Source organism: Trichoderma virens (assembly GCF_000170995.1).
Source record: "Trichoderma virens Gv29-8 chromosome Unknown TRIVIscaffold_90, whole genome shotgun sequence".
NCBI lineage: Eukaryota > Fungi > Ascomycota > Sordariomycetes > Hypocreales > Hypocreaceae > Trichoderma > Trichoderma virens.
Genome location: NW_014013659.1, coordinates 981,481 through 1,000,392, shown reverse-complemented (window position 1 = coordinate 1,000,392; position 18,912 = coordinate 981,481). Strand labels below are relative to the sequence as shown.

At 51.8% G+C, this 18,912-nt stretch overlaps 5 protein-coding genes across 5 annotated transcripts; 2 read left to right on the top strand and 3 right to left on the bottom strand.

Annotated features, from left to right (window-relative positions):
• Positions 1 to 184: 184 nt before the first annotated feature.
• On the top strand, positions 185 to 1,367 carry TRIVIDRAFT_82744 (guanine nucleotide-binding protein gamma subunit 1; the record flags this gene model as incomplete). The annotated part of the gene is made up of 3 exons (XM_014095384.1): positions 185 to 306; positions 812 to 1,096; positions 1,165 to 1,367. The coding sequence occupies 2 exons, from the start codon at positions 936 to 938 to the stop codon at positions 1,283 to 1,285; spliced, it is 282 nt and encodes a 93-aa protein (XP_013950859.1).
• A 1,313-nt stretch (positions 1,368 to 2,680) lies between these two features.
• TRIVIDRAFT_41206 (aminoadipate reductase) lies at positions 2,681 to 6,678 on the bottom strand (the record flags this gene model as incomplete). The annotated part of the gene is made up of 7 exons (XM_014095383.1): positions 2,681 to 4,416; positions 4,476 to 5,037; positions 5,108 to 5,590; positions 5,665 to 5,784; positions 5,890 to 6,274; positions 6,346 to 6,541; positions 6,621 to 6,678. 7 exons carry the CDS (start codon positions 6,676 to 6,678, stop codon positions 2,681 to 2,683), a joined length of 3,540 nt encoding a protein of 1,179 aa, XP_013950858.1.
• An 844-nt stretch (positions 6,679 to 7,522) lies between these two features.
• On the top strand, positions 7,523 to 8,015 carry TRIVIDRAFT_19584 (uncharacterized protein; the record flags this gene model as incomplete). The annotated part of the gene is made up of 2 exons (XM_014095382.1): positions 7,523 to 7,585; positions 7,755 to 8,015. Coding segments are annotated over 2 exons (324 nt in total), but the record flags the coding sequence as incomplete, so codon positions are not given.
• Positions 8,016 to 8,558: 543 nt separating this feature from the next.
• TRIVIDRAFT_111355 (uncharacterized protein) lies at positions 8,559 to 11,265 on the bottom strand (the record flags this gene model as incomplete). Its single annotated transcript, XM_014095381.1, has 6 exons — positions 8,559 to 8,939; positions 9,008 to 9,036; positions 9,151 to 9,450; positions 9,568 to 9,969; positions 10,048 to 10,445; positions 10,807 to 11,265. 5 exons carry the CDS (start codon positions 10,225 to 10,227, stop codon positions 8,924 to 8,926), a joined length of 927 nt encoding a protein of 308 aa, XP_013950856.1.
• A 2,845-nt stretch (positions 11,266 to 14,110) lies between these two features.
• TRIVIDRAFT_214500 (uncharacterized protein) lies at positions 14,111 to 17,931 on the bottom strand (the record flags this gene model as incomplete). The annotated part of the gene is made up of 3 exons (XM_014095380.1): positions 14,111 to 15,254; positions 15,352 to 16,382; positions 16,462 to 17,931. The coding sequence occupies 3 exons, from the start codon at positions 17,929 to 17,931 to the stop codon at positions 14,111 to 14,113; spliced, it is 3,645 nt and encodes a 1,214-aa protein (XP_013950855.1).
• Between the last annotated feature and the right edge of the window lie 981 nt (positions 17,932 to 18,912).

Here is an 18,912-nt window from a genome sequence, read left to right as displayed (position 1 = left end):
CCTACAGGAGGAGCGGCGGCCAGTTACAGCAGTTCCCACTGCTAATTATCCGCCGGCAGCAGCCCGCCAGACGCTTGCTTGGATCAATCTCGTCTGGCGTGTGGCGGATTCTTCCAACTCTCTTCTCCAGGCTTTCCAACCCGCTCTCACTCTCTTGGGCCTCTCTCGTTTTCTCACTCACACACACATACACGTAACGCACGTCTCGCCTTCGCGACCAAACCCCCTCCTCTCAACCCCATATTGGAGCCTGTGTGTCGTCGCTGTATCTCGCGACCGAATCAAGAGGGTTTCAACGACAGTTTGGTAAGTCTTTGGTCGTTTTTCGTGTCGTCCTTGTTGTTGCAGTGCGCGATATGGTCTAGGGGGGAGGAAGAGGAGATGTCGAAGCTCCGGCAGACACGACGCCGGATGGCATGGAGATGGATCAATTGCACAGAGACGAGTGCATCGACACGAGCGAAAAGGGGGGGGATTCCGAGAAGCTGGCATTGTTTTTCCCCTGTCCTCTATCACCAGCAGGCGATCGCGATCCAACAGGAGTGAGGCGAATCGTCCCTCTCCACATTTGCCGATTCTTGCATCGTCTCGCGCTGTTAATCTTGTGTCCATTCGTTGCACTGCGTCTCCCGGGCCGTCATCACCGTCGCGCCAGCGTGACTGCAGCAAACAAGACGACGTCCTTTTCCATACGTCTCAGATTGATCTCTGCAATTCTCGTCCATTCTCATTTAGCACCGTGCATCTACTGGAGCAATCGATTGGGGGCGACACTACCTAGATGGAATTGAGGCTAACCAGGCAGCTGCAGGCAGTTCTCGCGCCACTCGGTCAACACAATCAATCGTCCCGGCTGACGACTCTGCGAGCCATTTAATCCGACCCCGGTCAAATCCAACTCTATAGTCATTCCTTTTATTTAACGTACCGTTACGATGCCTCAGTACACCTCCCGTGATGTCGGCGACCCGACTCAGATTAAGAAGACGAAGCAGTCAATGGCAGACCTCAAGCTTAGGCGCCTAACGGAGCTCAACAACAGACTACGCGAGGATTTGGACCGGGAACGCATCCCCGTCAGCACCGCCTCCAAGAGGTAAGAGCTAAAAGACGCATCATGACCACTGCCCAACAGGGGACTCTAGGCTAACGCGACGGCTGCAGCATTATCGCGTACTGCAATGGTACGAGAGACTATATGGTTCCTTCGGTATGGGGAACCGTACCAAAGGGCGAGGATCCCTATGCACCCCAGCAATCCGGCGGCTGCTGTGTCGTCATGTAATTCCGTTTCCCAAGACGTGGAGGAACGACTATCGATGATGATTTAGTTGGGAGGAACTCTTGGCGCGGGACCTTTTTTTTCCCCTTGTGTGCGATATGGGTTATTTTTTCTCTCTCTCCATCTCTCTCTCTCTTTATTTTACAACGCCACGCAGCTGGAATCAGGCAGCGAGCAACGAATTCGTCACGCCGACACACCATTCAAACATTAAACACATGGTCCGGAAAGTCTTTACGAGAAACTAGAACGGGACTCCGAGCTGGATCGACACAGTCTCAATGATTATATCAACGCTAGGGAGTGGGGGAGGCGATGGGGGAGGAGGAAGCAAAGGTTATCTGTGACCGAGGAAGGCCCCCACGCTCTGCTTTTTCTCTACGAGTTTATTTTTTCTTTTTTTTTACTTAAGCTCTCTCTTACTTTTTAATAAAGCAGTCGAGCGGTTTCTTCTAGGCAGGAAGGGGGAGGAAAGAGAGATATCCAGATAAAGGGGTCTACGGTCTTCTTTTTTGGGGGGAGGCCGGCCCCTTTTAGCATGTATTAATTCCCGATTTCTCTATATGTCCTTTCTTGTTCAATCGAGTGGCTCCCCTGTATACGTTATATTTCTCTCTTCTACGTTGATTCCATGTTTCTTTCCGTGCATTAGGAGGGGAAATGATGGATTCTGGTGTGAGTGCATGAGGTGAGGGAGAGGGTTTTTTTTTTAATTTCCGTTTGGATGGTGTTGTGTGAAGGTGGTTTGTCTGGAGAGCTGCTGAGGATGCTGATGTATAATGTCGCTGTGTTATACGTAGACAATTTGACGGCTGGATTCTGAATTGACATGGAAATGTGATTGAAATAACACTCGATAACTGGTTGTGGAGAGAGCTTAGCAGAGATACCCTATACCTTGTCAATGCGTGTTTAGAATGCCTAGCAGCCAGCAGAATGCGGCAATTCAGGATAATTAATTGAAATCAGATGATTTTAACAAGAGACGCGTTGAATTGTCATTCAAAAGAACCGGTTTTTGTTTGTTTGTGCTGCTATTGTGTGGTGTTTTTGATTTGGTGCGTCTGTATTATGTGTGTGCACGTGAGGTCATGAGGAGGGATATTGCCGTTAGCAGCCTGGCTTTGAAATGGTCTTGTGCTTAAACCAAACCATCTCGCCATTAACATCATGGATTCGTATTATTCTGGCGCGGGATGGGCACAACACAATCAAATGACCTAATAACGGCAGTATCAAGAGCCAGTGAAAGCCTCTTTTCATTTCAATTCTTTCCCTTTTATTTCTTTTCTGAGAATGCTACCAGTCACCGTTTTTGTCTCCACCAGCCCGGATTCCTTTTCTTGTCCTCTGTTATGGCTATAATACAATATGTTCACCCTCCTTTTTGGAGTGCTTTTACGGCTTCGCAGATCTGCCGCCAAACTGACTGGCAGCCAAAACCTGAGACGAAGCCATGTCCAGCTTTGGCAATGGGGTACCGCTGTTCCCGGCTGGAGGGGGAGGGAGGAACCCAATAGCAACCAGATACGCCAAGTATGTGCCCAGAGCCTGTACATCCAAAGTGCTAGAGGATCCAACAGCAGACCCGTCGTAGAGCTTCAAGGCGGCCATGGCATTGGCGTCGTCTAGCTCTGGCGCAATGGAGTTCCCGGGCAAGTCTCCCACGACGAAGTGGAAGAGAGGGAGCAGAGCATGAGGCTCCTCCTTGGTATCGTCGCCGACATACCCCTTGACCTTTGCAGACCAATCGGGGTAAGGGATCTTCGGCACCTCATACCCAAACACCTCAAGGGCACCAATCCAGTCATTAAGCGTCATACGCGGGTGGCCGGTCACCTGTGCTACGGCCACGGATTGTCCGGTTGCCGCAGAGAGGTGGAATGCGGAAGCAACCACAATACGACTGACCTGCGTGACAGGGACGGCGTTGAGTGAATTTGCAATATCTGGGCGCCCACCTACCTGCAAAGATCCCTTCCATAGCCGGACTAGGAAGTCATCTGTGACTGAAATGCCGGATCTTGGATCGGCCGTGATATAGCCAGGACGGATAACGGCACCAGCCAGGCCTCGACGCCCAGCCTCGCGAACAAGGAGCTCGCTTGCCCACTTGGACTGCCCATAGCCCGTGGCAAGGCCCTTACGACTACCCTCTAGATCGTCCGCCTCCATCACGAAAGCCCCGGACTTGCTAGTGAGTTCGACGTAATGGTCGTTGTCCAGTGTCGAGGTTGAGCTGACGAATGAGAGTCTCTTGGCCTTTCCAGTAACACAGAGCTGAATGCAGGCCAGTGTGCTGAGCACGTTGGCTGACCGAAGGCTCGAGTATGGCAGCATCCAGTTGACCTGGGCGCCATTGTGGATGACGGCATCAACCTCGTTGCAAAGGCGATCCCAGATGTCCTGGGAAAGGCCTAGCTGCGGCTTGCTGATGTCTCCCACCACGACTTCAAGCCTGGACGAAGCTGTCCACGCTGGAGACCATAGACCGTAGGCTGTCATCACCTTCTCTAATCGAGCGAGACCATCCGCTGAATCCTTTGCTCGTACGTGAGCGATAACATGTGCCTTGGTAGGGCCTTCGAGCAACTCGCGCACAATATATGAACCTAAAAAGCCGGTGGCGCCGGTCAGGAGCACTCGGGGTGTGGTGGCTGCAAAGTCCCAGCTTGATTCTGCCGTGGAAATGGACTTTGGGATTTGGCTTGTGAGGTCTCTTGCGTCGGTCGCGTACGCCTCGTCCCCGACATTCTTGTCTGCCTCAAGAGGCATTGCATCGAGACGCAGGCCGATGGGGTCCTGGGCACGATCGATCTCAGAGGCAAGAGCCTCGAGAGTCTGGGATTGGAAAATCACTCTTATGGGCAGGTTGATGTCCTTCCATTCCTTGGTAACGGCGAAAAACATTTGCTGCGCAAGGATAGAGTGCCCTCCTTCTTCGAAGAAGTTGGATTGCGGTCTAAGCATTCGTGCTGAGGTGTTTGGAAGCACAGAGGCCCATATCGAAGCCAGGCGAGTCTGTGTCTGTGTCAAGTTGACGACAGTGGACGAGGCTCGTCGCTTCGCGAGGAAGACGAGGTCCGCTGCGTCAGGGAATGGGAGCGCAGGTCTGTCTATCTTTCCATTGGGATCTTTCAGAAATTGAATTGTCAGTAATTGGCTGAACTTGAAGGAAGGGAGGGGGATTTACTCAATGGCATCCGAGCCAAAGGAATAAAAAGGCTAGGAACGGCATATTTAGGGACTCTGGCAGCAAGAAACTTCTTGCAGTCTTCGGAAAGTGACCTGAACCGCCGAAGCATCTGACCCATCGACTCATCTTGTGAATCCGGTTCCAGTTCTCCATCCTCCTTTTCAGCGTGTTCGAACCAGCGCTTCGTCTCGGGAACGAAATATGTGACGAGCGTATGCTCCTCGTCCTTGTCTCTTCGGACCAGAGTGACGTTTTCGCGAACATACGGGTGCTGTGAGAGGTGTGTATCGATTTCCCCCAACTCGATTCGGAAGCCGCGGATCTTGACTTGGGCGTCGATTCTCCCCGTACACTCTACACTTCCATCTTCGCGGCGTCGGCCAAGGTCGCCGGTCTTGTACAGGCGATCTCGCGGCCCCTTATAACCCCATGGCTTGTAAGCCTCGGCGGCACTCGCTTGGTTGTCCTGCTGAGCCCATACGGCCGGGTCAACAAACCAGTTGAGGAGAAACTTGGACTTGTTCAATTCTGTGGTTTTTTCGTCATTCCCCAGGTAGCCCTAACATACATCTCCGTGTTAGCTATTGCCTCTTTTTTGAGCGTCTTCCCAAACAGCTTCCAGTGATTACCTCTGAGAGTCCGCCTGCTCGAATAAACAGCTCTCCTTGCTCACCAACTTCACATAGTCGGTTCTTATCCTCGCGGTCTACGACCAAGAGCTGAACTCCCTGCATGCCCTGGCCAACCGGAATGATGTCCGGTAGATTATCTAGGAATAGGGGCTCCAGTGCCTTGCTCGGAATCTCAAAGTAAGACACGGCCCGTTGCGATTCTGTCGACCCGTAGAGATTGATGACACGAGTATTAGGCGCCAGGTTGCGCAACTTAGTCGTATCCTTCTTTGTTAGCAAATCACCCACGAAATAGGCATTCCGCAGGGAGGAAATCTGAGCGGTAGCGCCTCCAACAAGAATCTGGCCCATGGCGGGGGTCAGGTGGGTAACGGTGATACGGTTCTGTCCCATCCATTCGGCCAGGAGCTCGTAAGCAATCACATCTGCTGGGGGGATGATGATTTTGGCGCCGAGAAAGAGTGGCGTAAAGATGTCTCTCTAATGCCATTGCGCAGGCGTTAGGTCTTTCCCATATATGTAGGCATTAAGATCAAGATTGGGCGGAGACTCACTTGGATTGGATCGTGGGCAATTCCAGAGAGCATCGTGAACCTGTCTTGATCCGAGAGACCAAATCTCTCTGCCATCCAAGGCGTGTAGTGAGTCAAAGAGAAGTGGCGGCCTTGGACACCCTATTTAATTGTTAATGAACTCTTTTGGGTTTGAGTCTGCCAAGCCGGGGGGGATATGCCATCATCTCGACAGAGCAATGGTTCTATATGAATGAAAAGACTCACCTTTGGCCTTCCTTCTGATCCACTGGTAAAACTCAAAGTGGGAATGGAGTCTGGCCCAATGAGAACATTGGTAGGGTCCTCTCTGCTGTAGACCGAGGCATCAAGACAATCCTTGCCATCAACAATGCCTCCTTTGAGCTCTCCGTTGGCGGATAGCTCGAGGGCTGGAATGGTCGACTTGAGGTTCAACTCGGTCGAGACAAATTGCATGACGAGGTCAGAAGGCGGGCCGGATTCCTCAGTCGCCTTTTGGATGCAGACGAGGAATCTAGGCTTTGCAACGTCCAGGAGCACTTTTTGGCGCTCGGGAGGATACTGGGGATCTATAACGCTGACCGTTGCACCGGCTTTGAGAGCACCCATGTAGGCCACCACGAGCTCGACTCTATATCCAAGAAGTTGGTTAGCGATCGCAGGCAATTCAATAAAAAAATAATAATAATAGGGAGCACCAACCCTCGATATGCGTATATCATGACAACATCTCCAACGTTGCATCCATGGCTCAAGAAGTGGTGTGCTAGTAGGTTAGCGCTCTCATTGATCTGGCGATATGTAAAAGTGCGCCCATTGGATTGTGAGCCCTTGGTTTCAACAACACATTCTCTGTCAGGGAACTTTTTCGCATTCTGTGCAAATATCTCGTGGATTGCTACAATGAGTACGGAGTATAGGTAAGTCGGTTGTTCCCAATAAGGAAGAAAGAAGCACATCACAATGTCAAGTCGTACCTCCGCGATAATCTCCCCAACGGAGATCAATGGTTGGGTCTGGGGCTGGGACTGCCATGTCTCTCACAATTGGGCAATGAATATGCCAATTTTCGTCTTCGTCTGGCCGCCCTTTGTATTTTTTATTTTTTATTTTTATTTTCTCCTACCGCGAGAATGAGGATAGAAATAAGAGAGCGCAAAACTTCAAGTGTGCTGAGTCATAGAGCATCCGCAGCCTCCGATTGCGCGCCCAACAACGCCACTAACAAGACCGCAAAGGTCAGAACCACAACAGCATTGCAGAGAACGGAAGTGTACTCGTATGCTTCCAATTATAAAGCATTGATCTGCTGAAAACGACAGACCTCGCTCATTAATGAAGCTGGCTTGGCAACCCTGATTGGACTCTGGGTCTAATACATGTACATATGCACGTGAGGTCATGGAGGGGAACATTGCCAATATCAAGGCCGCAATAACATGCGTTTTATACAATACGGGAGACCAATTACATGTACATATTACTTGGTAGTCTATATAGTCTGCATTTTTAGCAATCTAAACAACTCATCAACAGCTTCAACGATATACTCATCACGGAGAAAAAAGACAAAAGTCGCTCAATCCTAGGTAATCAAAAAAGCAAGCACCAACATTCTCCACAAAAACAAACCACCGCCCGAACCGGACTCCGAAGCTTAGTACTCCGTTCTCATCATTCGCCTCGGGATCTTGGGGCAACTCACACGATCACCGAAACGCCGATACTCTCAACACGTCAAGTATTTTGTTGTTGCTTTTTCACTCGCAGCTAGTTGTATATTTCATTCTTTTGAATAAAATAAGATTAAAGAGCGGCGGCCATGGCTACCTCTACACCAACGGCATCACAGCCGCTGCAACACGCCGCCGTCACGGCTCCCCTGCCACGCATAACCATCCAGTTTTGCACTCAGTGTAAATGGATGCTGCGAGCTGCCTATGTACGTCTCATTCTTCCTCATCCAACTTTGCCCCAATCATCTCCACTTCTACCATCACGTCTCTCCCTTTCCATTCTACAGCTACAAGTATTCTACCAAAACACTTCACCCCTCCTCACTCACACACTCTCCCTCAACATCACCAAAAACTAACACAAAACCCTCACAGTTCGCCCAAGAACTCCTCTCCACATTCTCCCTCTCCCTCGGCGAAGTCGCCCTCCAGCCCTCCACCGGCGGAACCTTCATCGTCACAATCCACCACCTCCCCCCATCATCATCCTCTTCTTCTACTACCGCCTCCCTCCAATCCACAACCCTCTGGGACCGCAAAACAGACGGCGGCTTCCCGGAGACAAAGGAGCTCAAGCGCCGCGTCAGGGACGTCATCGATCCATCCCGCGATCTCGGCCACGTCGACCGGGACCATCGCGCTGCGCCGGAGACTGCTAAAGCTACCGAGACTGCTGCTCCCGCTGCGGAAGAGCCAGCGAAACAGGACAAGGATCAGGACAAAACTTCGTCAGCCATTGTATGCGAAGACTGCACTTAAAAGGGGGGACCGTCAGGGATGGAGGGAGGCGTGGAATAGGGCTTATGTGTGAACGAATGAAGAAGCAAAAAAGCTATGCGTGCAAATAAGAATTTTCATGAGCAAGATACAAAGAACAAGTGACGCCGCGATGGAATATTGACGTAGCATTGTCACTTTCTAGTGCTCTTCTGGAAGCCCTCGCATCATGGGACATAAAGTATGGACATTATCCACTACTTTGTCACTTGTATCTCTTCGAGGACCCGTGCGTTCAGCCATTATCGTGGTAGAGATACAAAGCATGGATACCTATGAACCGCCCCATTCCTTCCAAGCCTCATGGATCAAAATGCAGGTTACACAACAGGCAGAACCATCCTTTAGGGACTAGAGTACGGCTACGTCATATCATTCACACGGCACGCCCAGAGAGGCTCTCCTCAAATAAAGGTTCCTAAAGGTACTGGACAGCAAAGTTTAAAGTGACATCATGATGTATTTTTTTCTGTGAATGATTTGATCTGTGAAGCTAAGAAACAGCCATTTGTCGTGACGAAGTTTGCATGTTGGGACATTAGAGGCGATGCGAGCTAACCGCCGAGTCGGTACATTAATGCAGGAAGGGCTCGGCGTGTAGTTCTCCAAGCAACCCGTTCTCGCCACCAGGGCCCAGCGACGGTGCGACGTAAGAGGTTGCAGAGTATGAAGAGAGTCGGAGAGTCAAAAAGAAAAGTCGGCGGTGTTGAGTCGTCGAGATGCATCGTGCTCGGCCCAGGGAGACCGAGCAAGGTCATCCCGCTGATTTAACGCCGTCCGAACCTGAAAAGGAATCAATGTTAGCAAAGCCAATTCTTTCTTCACAGTCGAGGGATAAGGCGTGCACATACTTTTGTTTCTTCTCAGCAGGCTTAAGAATCTAAACAAAGGAAAAGAGTAAAGGTTAGCCGAGGCCCGAAGAAGAAAAAAAAAAAAAAGAAAGCTCTCCCAACGGTGAGGTCGTTTGGGAGGCCTTCGACTGGGTTGCACAAACCTGGAACGAGCAGAGCAAGCTCTCATCTACGCTCATCATGGCACCTGCGTTGTCGAATTCGCCACAGTAGTTGGGTGCACTAAACAGGGTGACGAGTTGACGCTTGGAGAAGAATTCATAGCCATCTTCCACAACCTGGTGAGCACGGCAGATAAGGTCCATGTCGTGCTTTTGTAGGAAACGAGACACCACGTCCGGACCAAAGGTGAAGGACACACCACGGTCGTTTTCGCTCCAGCCGGTAATATCCTTGTCGGGATCGGACCACAGAAGATCACACAGCAGTCCACAATCGGGAATCTAAAGGTATGAAGAGGTTAGCAGTTGGTCCTAGCGACTAGAGCTTGCGCCACTCTTTGTTGGAGCAGAGTATTCTGCTGGTGGAAAGAGATGGTGAGAGAGAGAGGAGGCACGTACATCAGTGGGGCGCATGACGCGACGAATCTGCTCCATCGAGTTCAGATCGGGACTGAGACCTCCGTGCATGGTGAAAATCTTCTCGTCAATGATGGCGGCGATGGGTAAGCAGTTGAAGCAGTCGGTGAATGTCTTCCAAAGCTTGATGTTGTAGCGTCGCTTGCACTCATCGTAGAAGCCGTAGATACGGTTGATGGAGGCGCACTCGTGGTTGCCACGGAGAATGAAGAAGTTCTCGGGGTACTTGATCTTGTAGGCGAGGAGCAGGCAGATGGTCTCGAGGGACTGCTTGCCACGATCGACGTAGTCGCCTAGGAAGAGGTAGTTGGCCTCGGGGGGGAAGCCGCCATACTCGAACAAACGCAGAAGATCATAGTACTGGCCGTGGATATCACCGCAGATCTGTCAAGTATCGAGTAAGCATCACACTACTACGTCAACGCCTACCCCTTCAGGGGTATGGCAGCAACATGAGCCTACCTTGATGGGAGCCTCTAGCTCCAGGAGAATGGGCTGAGAAATGAAAATCTCGCGAGCCTTAGTGCACAGGAAGCGAATCTCAGTCTCAAGAAGCTGGACCTGCTTTCCGGGCCGGCTGCCTCGGACCTCGAGCAACCGGTCAATTATAGAATCGAGATCGACCTCGTGTTGGTCAGCCATCTTATAGATGCTCCCCGTGGGAGGGACGGTTCGTGTATATCGAATGAATAAGCCGAGAAAGGCTGCGCGTCAAAGAAATCGCGGGAGAAGAGAAAGGGAGGGCGTGCTAGAAGCAGGCCGATGCGCAAAATGATGCGGCCCTCGAGTAGGAAAAAGAAAGCAGTACGACAGACGATGATACACTAGACAATATGCACTTGGGAAATTGAGAGATAATCCTGTCATCGAGCGTTAGAAGAAGAAGAAAAGACGAGAATCATCAATGGTTTTGGGTTTAGTCATCGAAGGGAGTTTGCTTCCGTCCCAAGTCGAAAAAAAGAAGAGCAAGCGGGAAAAAGGGCGTGATGGTGATCAGACCATCATCCCGATGACAGGAGCGATCCCAATCCGGCCATCCAAGGACGATTGCCGCTGTAGTGATTCATCATTGACGCCCTTTTCCCTCTCCATCTCTCTTTCTCTCGTCAAAAATGAGGGGGAGGAGACAATCGCCGGCAGGATGGTTGCGTTTTTCGATGCCGAGGAGTAGAACGAGAGCGAGCCCGTTGCGAGGTGGGGAAAAAAAGGGCGAAGACTCACAATGCGGGCAAATGGCTTGAGAACCAACGCGAGAGGGAAAAAAACTAAGAGAGGGCGCAGCGGTTCTAACGCGCGATGGGCTTGCTCTCTGGACTGATGGGTCGTTAAAATAAACGAAATAAAATAAAGCCGCTGGGGAGATGCAGCCGGTCGTGGGTGATTTCTAAATCGCCGTTTGGGGTGGCCTCAAAAAGGGCTCGTCGCTGGGTTGGTCTAGTACGTGGATGGGGATGGGGATGGCCTCGGGGCGTTCGTGTGCCTCGTCTCGTCCGTCCAGTCTCTTTTGCTGTGGGCGCAGCCAAACAAAAGCCCGTTGTCGTCGCGTCTGGATAGTCCCGTCAAACGGGCAGCCGTTGCAGAACCGTGGGATGGATGACAGGTGGATGGACGATGATGGCTATCGTCGGTCGTCGTTGGCAAAAAGAGGTCGTCTTTTTGGGGAGATCGTCGAGTTGACGGGGTCGCTTTTGTGTGGTGGGAGAGAGAAGAGAAGAGGCAAGCTTTTTTTTCCCTCCCCAGGCGAAAAAGAAGGGAAGAGTGGGTTTTGTGCTGGGGCGGCGCTTGGCCTCGCTGGACGCAGCAAGGTGGCCTCCGCTGGCGACGGGGCGCCATGGCCTGTAATACAGCGCATCCATCGCCATCAGTTCCATTGATGATAAGGCACCTTGACCCGACCAAACCTCCCATCGTCCAGTCTGTGCTACCTGCCTATCTACATGTATCAAAATCTGGTATCTGCCCATCTCTGCACGACAATGCACGCAAATATCACCATGCTTCCACGTGCTACAAGTACCTTCGTATACCTCAGTGCTCTTAGGTAGGTACCTTATTCTGCATCAGCCCTCAAACAAAAACCCTCCAGTCCGTCTTCACTCAGGAGTCGAATGGAATGCACCGGGACAGGGACCCCCCCCCCCCCCCCCCCCCCCCCCCCAAGAAAACGCCCGTGTCCAGGCTCTGAAGCGGCCTGCTAGCGGCCCCCTCCTCGCCGAACTTAGTTTTCCCTCCTGGGCCGGGCCAGGTTCCAGGTCCAGGTAAGCTTGTCGTGAGCGAGAAAAAAAATAAGAAAATTGAGATGAGAAAATTGAAATAATAAGACTAAGCTCGCATCCTGGGACTTATGGCAGACGGACGCTTTGACCTGACATGCTGCCCGCCTGCCCTGTCCGATTGCTCGCTCATATTCGTACGAACAACCAGCGTCGAAAGATACCTGATACAGGCAGTACTGGTCGAGTACTCGTACAGCGTGTATCAATACAGTACGCAACACACGAGAAGACGCGGCGCCCGTCAAAGCCCAGCCGATTCGGCACTGCCCCTCTACAGCGGCGCTCTTCCCTGAAAGCTGTGGGCATCAGATATGTCCAAATCGAGGCTAACGGGGCGAATTGGCCCTTTTTTCCAGCTGCCTTGGTTCCTGTCCACCCCTCCTCTCTTGTCGGCTCAGCGTCTAAACAGGTTATTGAGTTGTTCACCACCAACAATACGACCAAGGCCAAGATTTTCTGTTTTTTCGCCTCATCCGCCCATCACCCCCCTTTCTAGTTTATTTATTGATTTATTGATTTTATTTTATTTTATTTATTTATTTACTATTCGTGCAGCTGTTCGTCTTTCAGCTAGCTTCGCGCCCTTTCCCGTCCAATCCAATGGACAGCCTAGAGCTAGGCGGGAGTCAGCGCCTCTAACCTAAAAGCACCCTCGTTTCGTATCGCATCGCAGGCGTCTTGCTTTCCTTTGTTTCTTCATTTGGGCAAAGAAAAGAAAGGGAAAAAAAAGCGAAACCCACAAAGAAGAAGAAGAAAAAAAAAAAAAGAAAAAAAAAAAAAAAACACCAAAAAAACACCAAAAAAAATAGCAACATCACCAGATGCTCGATCCGGATATCACCACCAGGGGGGGCTTCCCAAAAACACACACACTCATACAGCTAGCTACTGCATAGTATTTTGTGATGCGTCGATTCCTCTCTCCTCCCACCCCCTGTTGCTGCTGATTTTCGAAACCAAGTCGCCCCAAATCAGATGCTCGCGCAATGGCTACTCCTGCTTTCCTAGCTTCTCGCCTCATCACGCTGCTGACGAGTCCGGCACCGGGGCACCGTCTCCGCATCGCCTCTTTTTTCCTCTCCTCTCCCTCTCTTATCCCCCCCCGTTCCAACCTCCGACCCCCCATCTGGAAAAAGTCACTGGAGCACACTCGAAACTTGGGATTCTCCCCCATCGGCCAATAGAATCGTTCGTCCGTAGTCCCGCAATTCCGCCTCGTTCCTATTTTTTTTCCTTTTTTCTTTTTCTGATTTTTTTTCATCTGGTGCCATCCCTCCCCCCTTCTGCAGCGGACGGAGGCAGCAGGGTAGTACTAAGTTCTCACTGTATTTGTCTAGTCGACATGGCTGCGAGCTCTGTTTTTTTCCCATCAGCCCATGCCTAAACCATAAAAGCCCTTGAACCCTCAGGCCGTGAAAAGTGACAGTCAGCCGCAAAAATAGAACCCCGACCTAAACGTTATTTGCTGCTATCGCAATGTAACTTTTCCCATTGATGGAGGCTCTACCGTGCTGTAGAAGTACGAGTACATGCTGCTGTCAACCCCGCCACCCCGCAGAGCCTTTAGCTTGGCAGCAGATGACTCCCGTCCGGAAAAGTCCTGGTTAGGCGGTACTTTGCCGTCCTATCAGATCAGCGCCTTGCGCAGCCTCGCCTCGTATCACAGCTCCAAGCAGGAAGTGGCCGCTTCAAGCACAAGCATTTGGGAATACCAAATTATACACATTTGTATCGGAGCCATTGAATACGTTAATCCTACACATAAGTTGCACCATTGTCCGCCCGATTATCATTGATCCAGGGCATTACCCATTCCTAGCTCGCAAAAACAACGCCCTCCGCCTTGCCCGGCCCTGGCAGTCATTCGCCCTTTCGTTCCTCCAAGGAAACTGGAAAAGAAAACAGGAAATAAAAAAGACGTGAAAAAAAAGAACAGAAGTAGAAAGAAGAAAGTGAAGAAGAAAAAGAAGAAGAAGAAGAAAACGGACAAATAACGAGGCCGAATTACTGGGTGTATCAATAGAAAAGAATAGAAACAATAAAAAGCAATGCTGCTGTCCCTCCCAACGCCAAAGCCTTATAAACTGATGCTTCGTCATAAAAGCGCTCAGCTGCAAAACAAAATCAGGATTTGATAAAACAAAAAACGGAGAGTGGAAGAGGAACAACAGTGCAGCAGCAATTCCGCATGAAAGTGCATCTCTCCCACCCAATTCCCTCTTGGCTTAAATCATCCCATATTCGCGACCCTATCGCCGTCTAGTCGGTCTTCGTTTCTTTGGTAGTCTATTCGCCGTCTTGTTCTTGGTGCTCGACGCGTCTCTTGGCTCTTCCGTGTCCATCACCGCAGCCGCCACGGCATCATCAATGTCGATGCCAATGTCCTTAAAGTCCTCGTCGTCGAGGTCTGTCAGCTCTTCGCTGAGTGTCCGCACTGCATCTCGGCCGGCGGCCCAGTGCTCCTCAAGGATGGATGTGCCGTGCGGCTCAAGCGCCCTGAGGTACCAAAGGACGCCTCCTTCCGAGAGAGGGTCGGCTGGCTCATTACCCAGGCTTCCATTACTCTGCGGTGGTGTTGGTGGCCCATCTTGTGATGGACGAGTCATGACGACGTAGCTGCTCGTGCTGTTGGGAGGAGTTTCGGATGTGATGGCAGAGTTGACTCTCGCCGATTTGATGTTCATCTCTGTCGTTATACCAAGACCCCCTGAGGGACGGCCGGTCATGATGCCCAGCCCGACGGTATTAACCTCGATGCTGTCACCTTCCTCCTCCTCATGGCGACCGTTCTCATCGTCGTCGTCGTCTTCATCTTCATCTTCATCTTCTTCATCTTCATCATTCTCAGCAGTGTCCATTACGTCACCGCCGTCAACAATGCCACTTCCACCAGCAAGAGGCTCGCTCTTGATGGTAGGGTGGACTTCGGACGGTGGCTCGGGAGCATCGAGCATAATGGTGTCTTCGGCCGCTGCACCCGGCTCATTGTGCGCCGCTGCATTGGGCTGTCGCCCTACTTCGATGCTGGCATCAATAAGGGTTTCCAGCTCTCTTTGCAGTGCTTCAGACGGCTTTGTAGATATTTCGGCTTCGACTTGCAGCGACATTTCAAGCAGCGGCTGTACGGCCTTAAGAATGCGCTTTCCGAGCTTCCGTCGCTCTCGTATGTCTGAAAACGTTGATATTACAATGGAGTTGTTGGTGCTATTGTTGTCTGCTTCCTCCTCCTCTGCTTCACGTTGAATAGACTCCGAACGCTCAGGAGGGGTCAAGATTCCCTTGCTAATAATATCGCCGAGGTCTTGTGCAAAGCTCAGCGTGTTGACATATACTCGCTTCTCGATGCTTGCCTGCAAATCGGTCAAGCCATCTGTGAAGAGACCCTTATCCAGCCTATCAACAATATGTTAGTAAAACATATACCAAAGTCTTCATCATATCGTATAGTACAGTTTGAAAAAAATAGAAAAGGAAAAGAAGGAAAACTTACGAAATAGCCTTTTCAACAACAGGAACCAACAGCTTGGCCGTGGGAAAGTAGCACTCATCTACAAAGTCCTGCTCGAGCTCGGCAGCATCCAGCTTAAGCTTCTCACGCTGCACAATGTCCTCGGCAAGAACCTTGAGCTGTTCGAGCTCGTGAATAACGCCTTGAGCAAACTCGATGCGGCGAGCCAGTCTTGCCTTGCCACTGGGGCCCATGGCGGCAAAGTTGCGCCTAGTAAGCTCCATGGAAGAGAACGACTCCATCTGCAGCTGCAAGCGCTTGAGGAGCGCGGCACCCCTACGTGCCTCCCTCTTCAGGGTCCAATAGCGGCAAGCTTCACTGAGGAAGTCTTTGCGCTTCCTAAACGTGAACCGTTGGATGGATGCCTCGACGATGTCGAAGACGACTTGAGGAATGATGGGTGCTCCAGATGGCAGCTTCCAGAGGTTTTTGGGAGGCTGTCCTTTCTTCTTATCGCCCAGGATGGCCAGGTTCTTAGCCCCTGTCATCTGGCTCTCATCAGGTGGGTGATCCGTAATGGCAGTGCGGTGCTGCGCTGCGATGACGTTTGCCATGGCTTGATTGTCTGCCCAGATACGCCCACGCATGTTCCTCTTATAGAACTTTTTGGCTGCTCGCGTAGCCTGGTGGACCTGATTTTCTTGAGCATGATCCGGCGGACAATGCTTATCGCAAAATGCCTTGAGGACCATGCTGCCGTCTAAAACAGCAAGAGTGCCCTGGACAGTCTTCATCTTGAGAAATAGCCGTGCTCTCCTGGCACAGGTAACGTGGAAGGCCTGGTAGCAATTCTTGTTGCCGCACTGGATGCAGGCGCCCATTCTCTGACGGCAGATATAGCAAGTCAACTTCCACCTAGTTTTAGGGACCTTTTCCACGTCCATGACAGGCTCCATAAATGTATGGTTTCCCAGGGAGACTTCAGGAATCCACATGGCGCAGAGTAGATGGGCCCATTTGGACGAGTTGGTTTGCTTGAATGCACCATCTGTGTTGGGGCAAAATATGCAAGTCTAAGAGAGAAAATCGAGTCAGAGGTTGAACGCTAAAAAAGAAAAGCAAAGATGAAAAAGAGAAGAGAAGGAGTCTTACTGGTATTCCGCGACCGCATAGCTGGCATTTCCGGCAAAGCCACTGACCTTCCGGAATAAAAGGCACACCGTAGCATTCTTGGTGAACCGCAAGGTTGCAGCCGTCGCAGAAGACAATAGCATTTGTGTTTTCGCAATCTCCATCGTCGCAGATGGCGCACTTGCTGTCAGGTTCCTCGCCGCCGTGAGTCTCGCCGTTAACAGCCACAGCCGAGCTAGACCGCGGCCTGTGCGTCTGAGGCGGCTTTGGGTTTGGCTTTGGTATTCTTCGTTCCAAAGCATGCCATTCCTTTTCGATCTTGGTCATTGTGATTTCAAAGACCTCGCGCGTGATGGCCTCTAGCTCGTTTTGCTTGCGCTGGGCGTTGTATTGCTCAAGCCACATGTCGTCTTGCTCATCCATGTCGTACTCAACACGGCCAAGTCTAGACTGGTGCACGTGGTCGTCGCCTGCAGCCACCGAAAACTGTTCAAACTCATCGTCTGCATTGCCGTCAATGGCCTTGATCAACGTGCGTTCAGATCGAATAAAGTTATCGCTCTCCTGGTATCCAACATTACTCATGGCCTTGTCAACATAGCGTGCCTGGCCAAAAGTCTTGCTCTCAAACAGTTCGATGCGGTTAGTCTTTCTATATTGGGGTTGTTTTAGGTCGAGCCGCTCCTTTGGCGTCTGGTTCGATATGGGGAGGATCTTGGGGGTTCTTGGAGTAGGAGCAAAGTCAAGTGGTCGGATGTTATAAAAGCTGACGACTTCGCGGGTGGATCGGCGAGGGCGTCTTGATGAGGGAGTGCCGGCAGCTGAGTCGTCGGCGTCGGCCTCTGGGCCACGCGCTGCCTGAGGATTTGGTGTATTGCCCGTCGAGGCGGGGTTGACTGATTTGGACGGCGTCATGGACTCCAAGTGTGGTGTGGTAGGGGGCGGCGCATCTATGGCGGGGGTATTTGGGGCCTCTTGCAGGACGACTCCGTCGACATCGTCGGCAGGAAAGATGACAAAGGGGAGGTCGATATCAAGGTTTGGATGGAACTCTTCCCAGCTGCGCTCCTCCCGAGGCTTGTAGTCTTCGGCCTGCTTCACGGACGCAGCCATGGCGGCGGCAGATCCCCATCGCATCTCGTCGCTGTCTTCGTTGGCAGCAGTTCTGGCTCGTGTGCTCCGCTCTCGCCGCGGGGGCAAAGAGGGGGAAGCGCCGTTGAGGGCCATTCGGGAGCCCGAGGTTCTAGATCGCGAGGCTGTCGTGGTGCGGGCCGTGTCGGGCGTGTCGATGGCGTCGGCGTCAAGATATCGGCCACCACCACCGGGGCCTCCGGGGACGTAGCGACGCCGCTTCTTGGGAGGCGGTTCCGAGACCGCAGCGGCGGCAAGCGAGGCCTGTCTGGCGGCACGCGCAGCGTTGGTGGTGCCGGGCGGACGCCCTCTGCGCCGTCCCGTGGGTGTTCGACGAGGAGTTGGAGAGGCCGGAGCCATGGTGCCCAGCAGAGGGCAGCGATTCACGGCAGCAAGGCCCAGCAGCTCAGGGCAGGGCGCAAGGCGACGCTGGCGATGGGGGAGGGAGGTCGAGGCGAGGCTGGAGCTTCAGGTGGACGGCGCGCGCGAGAGACGAGGCAGCGGATCGAGGGGATCGAGGGGCTTCTGAAGGCCCCGAAGCAGCAGCTGAAGCGCCAGGGTTCATAGGCAAGGCAAACAGGCCCTCGTTGGCGAGCAGTCGATGGACGATGGCAGCATCAGGGGACGACGTGACGTCGGCTGGCGGCTCTTGATTTCGGGGGCGAGCGAAAAACAGACAACGCGTGAAGGCGTGCGCACGGACCACCTGCGGAATCTCGAACCAGACGGCTCTGCTTTAGTCAGATGAGCGGCCCTTGTGCGTTTCGGGCTAGCGGCGTGCCTGGGGAAGCCATGCGCTAAACCGGCCGAGATCAATGCACTACTTGAACTGTAAAAAATCACCAAATGGAACATGGAAATAAAATGGCGGCAAAAAATGGACAAGCGGGTAGACGAGACAAAGGGTGAGTGGCTGGGGATATTTATTTCTCCTTCTCCTGCTGTAACTTCATCCCCCCAAAAAGAAACGAAATGCGACAACAAGAGAGTGGCCAGATTACTTGCATATGCTCTTCAATCAGGTCGCATGGCAGCATCAATCCACGACACGCAGTATAAAACGCGACTCATACCACCAATCTATACGGTTCCCAACGAAGAAACCCGCTTCATGCTCCCATATAGTTCGGACAATGGTTAAAGATCATATCCTATGGTTTGTGTGACTATGGATGATAAAAAAATCTATGTGATGCGCTACAAGCCCCGGTCCCATCACCACTGTGCAAGTTACTCCCGCTTCTCTATTCAAACATATTTTGTTCTTCTCCCATCCTCGTATTTGCCCCATCAGTTCCCCCACCTCTCAATCCAATACCGCAAGCACTCTAAAAAAAAAAA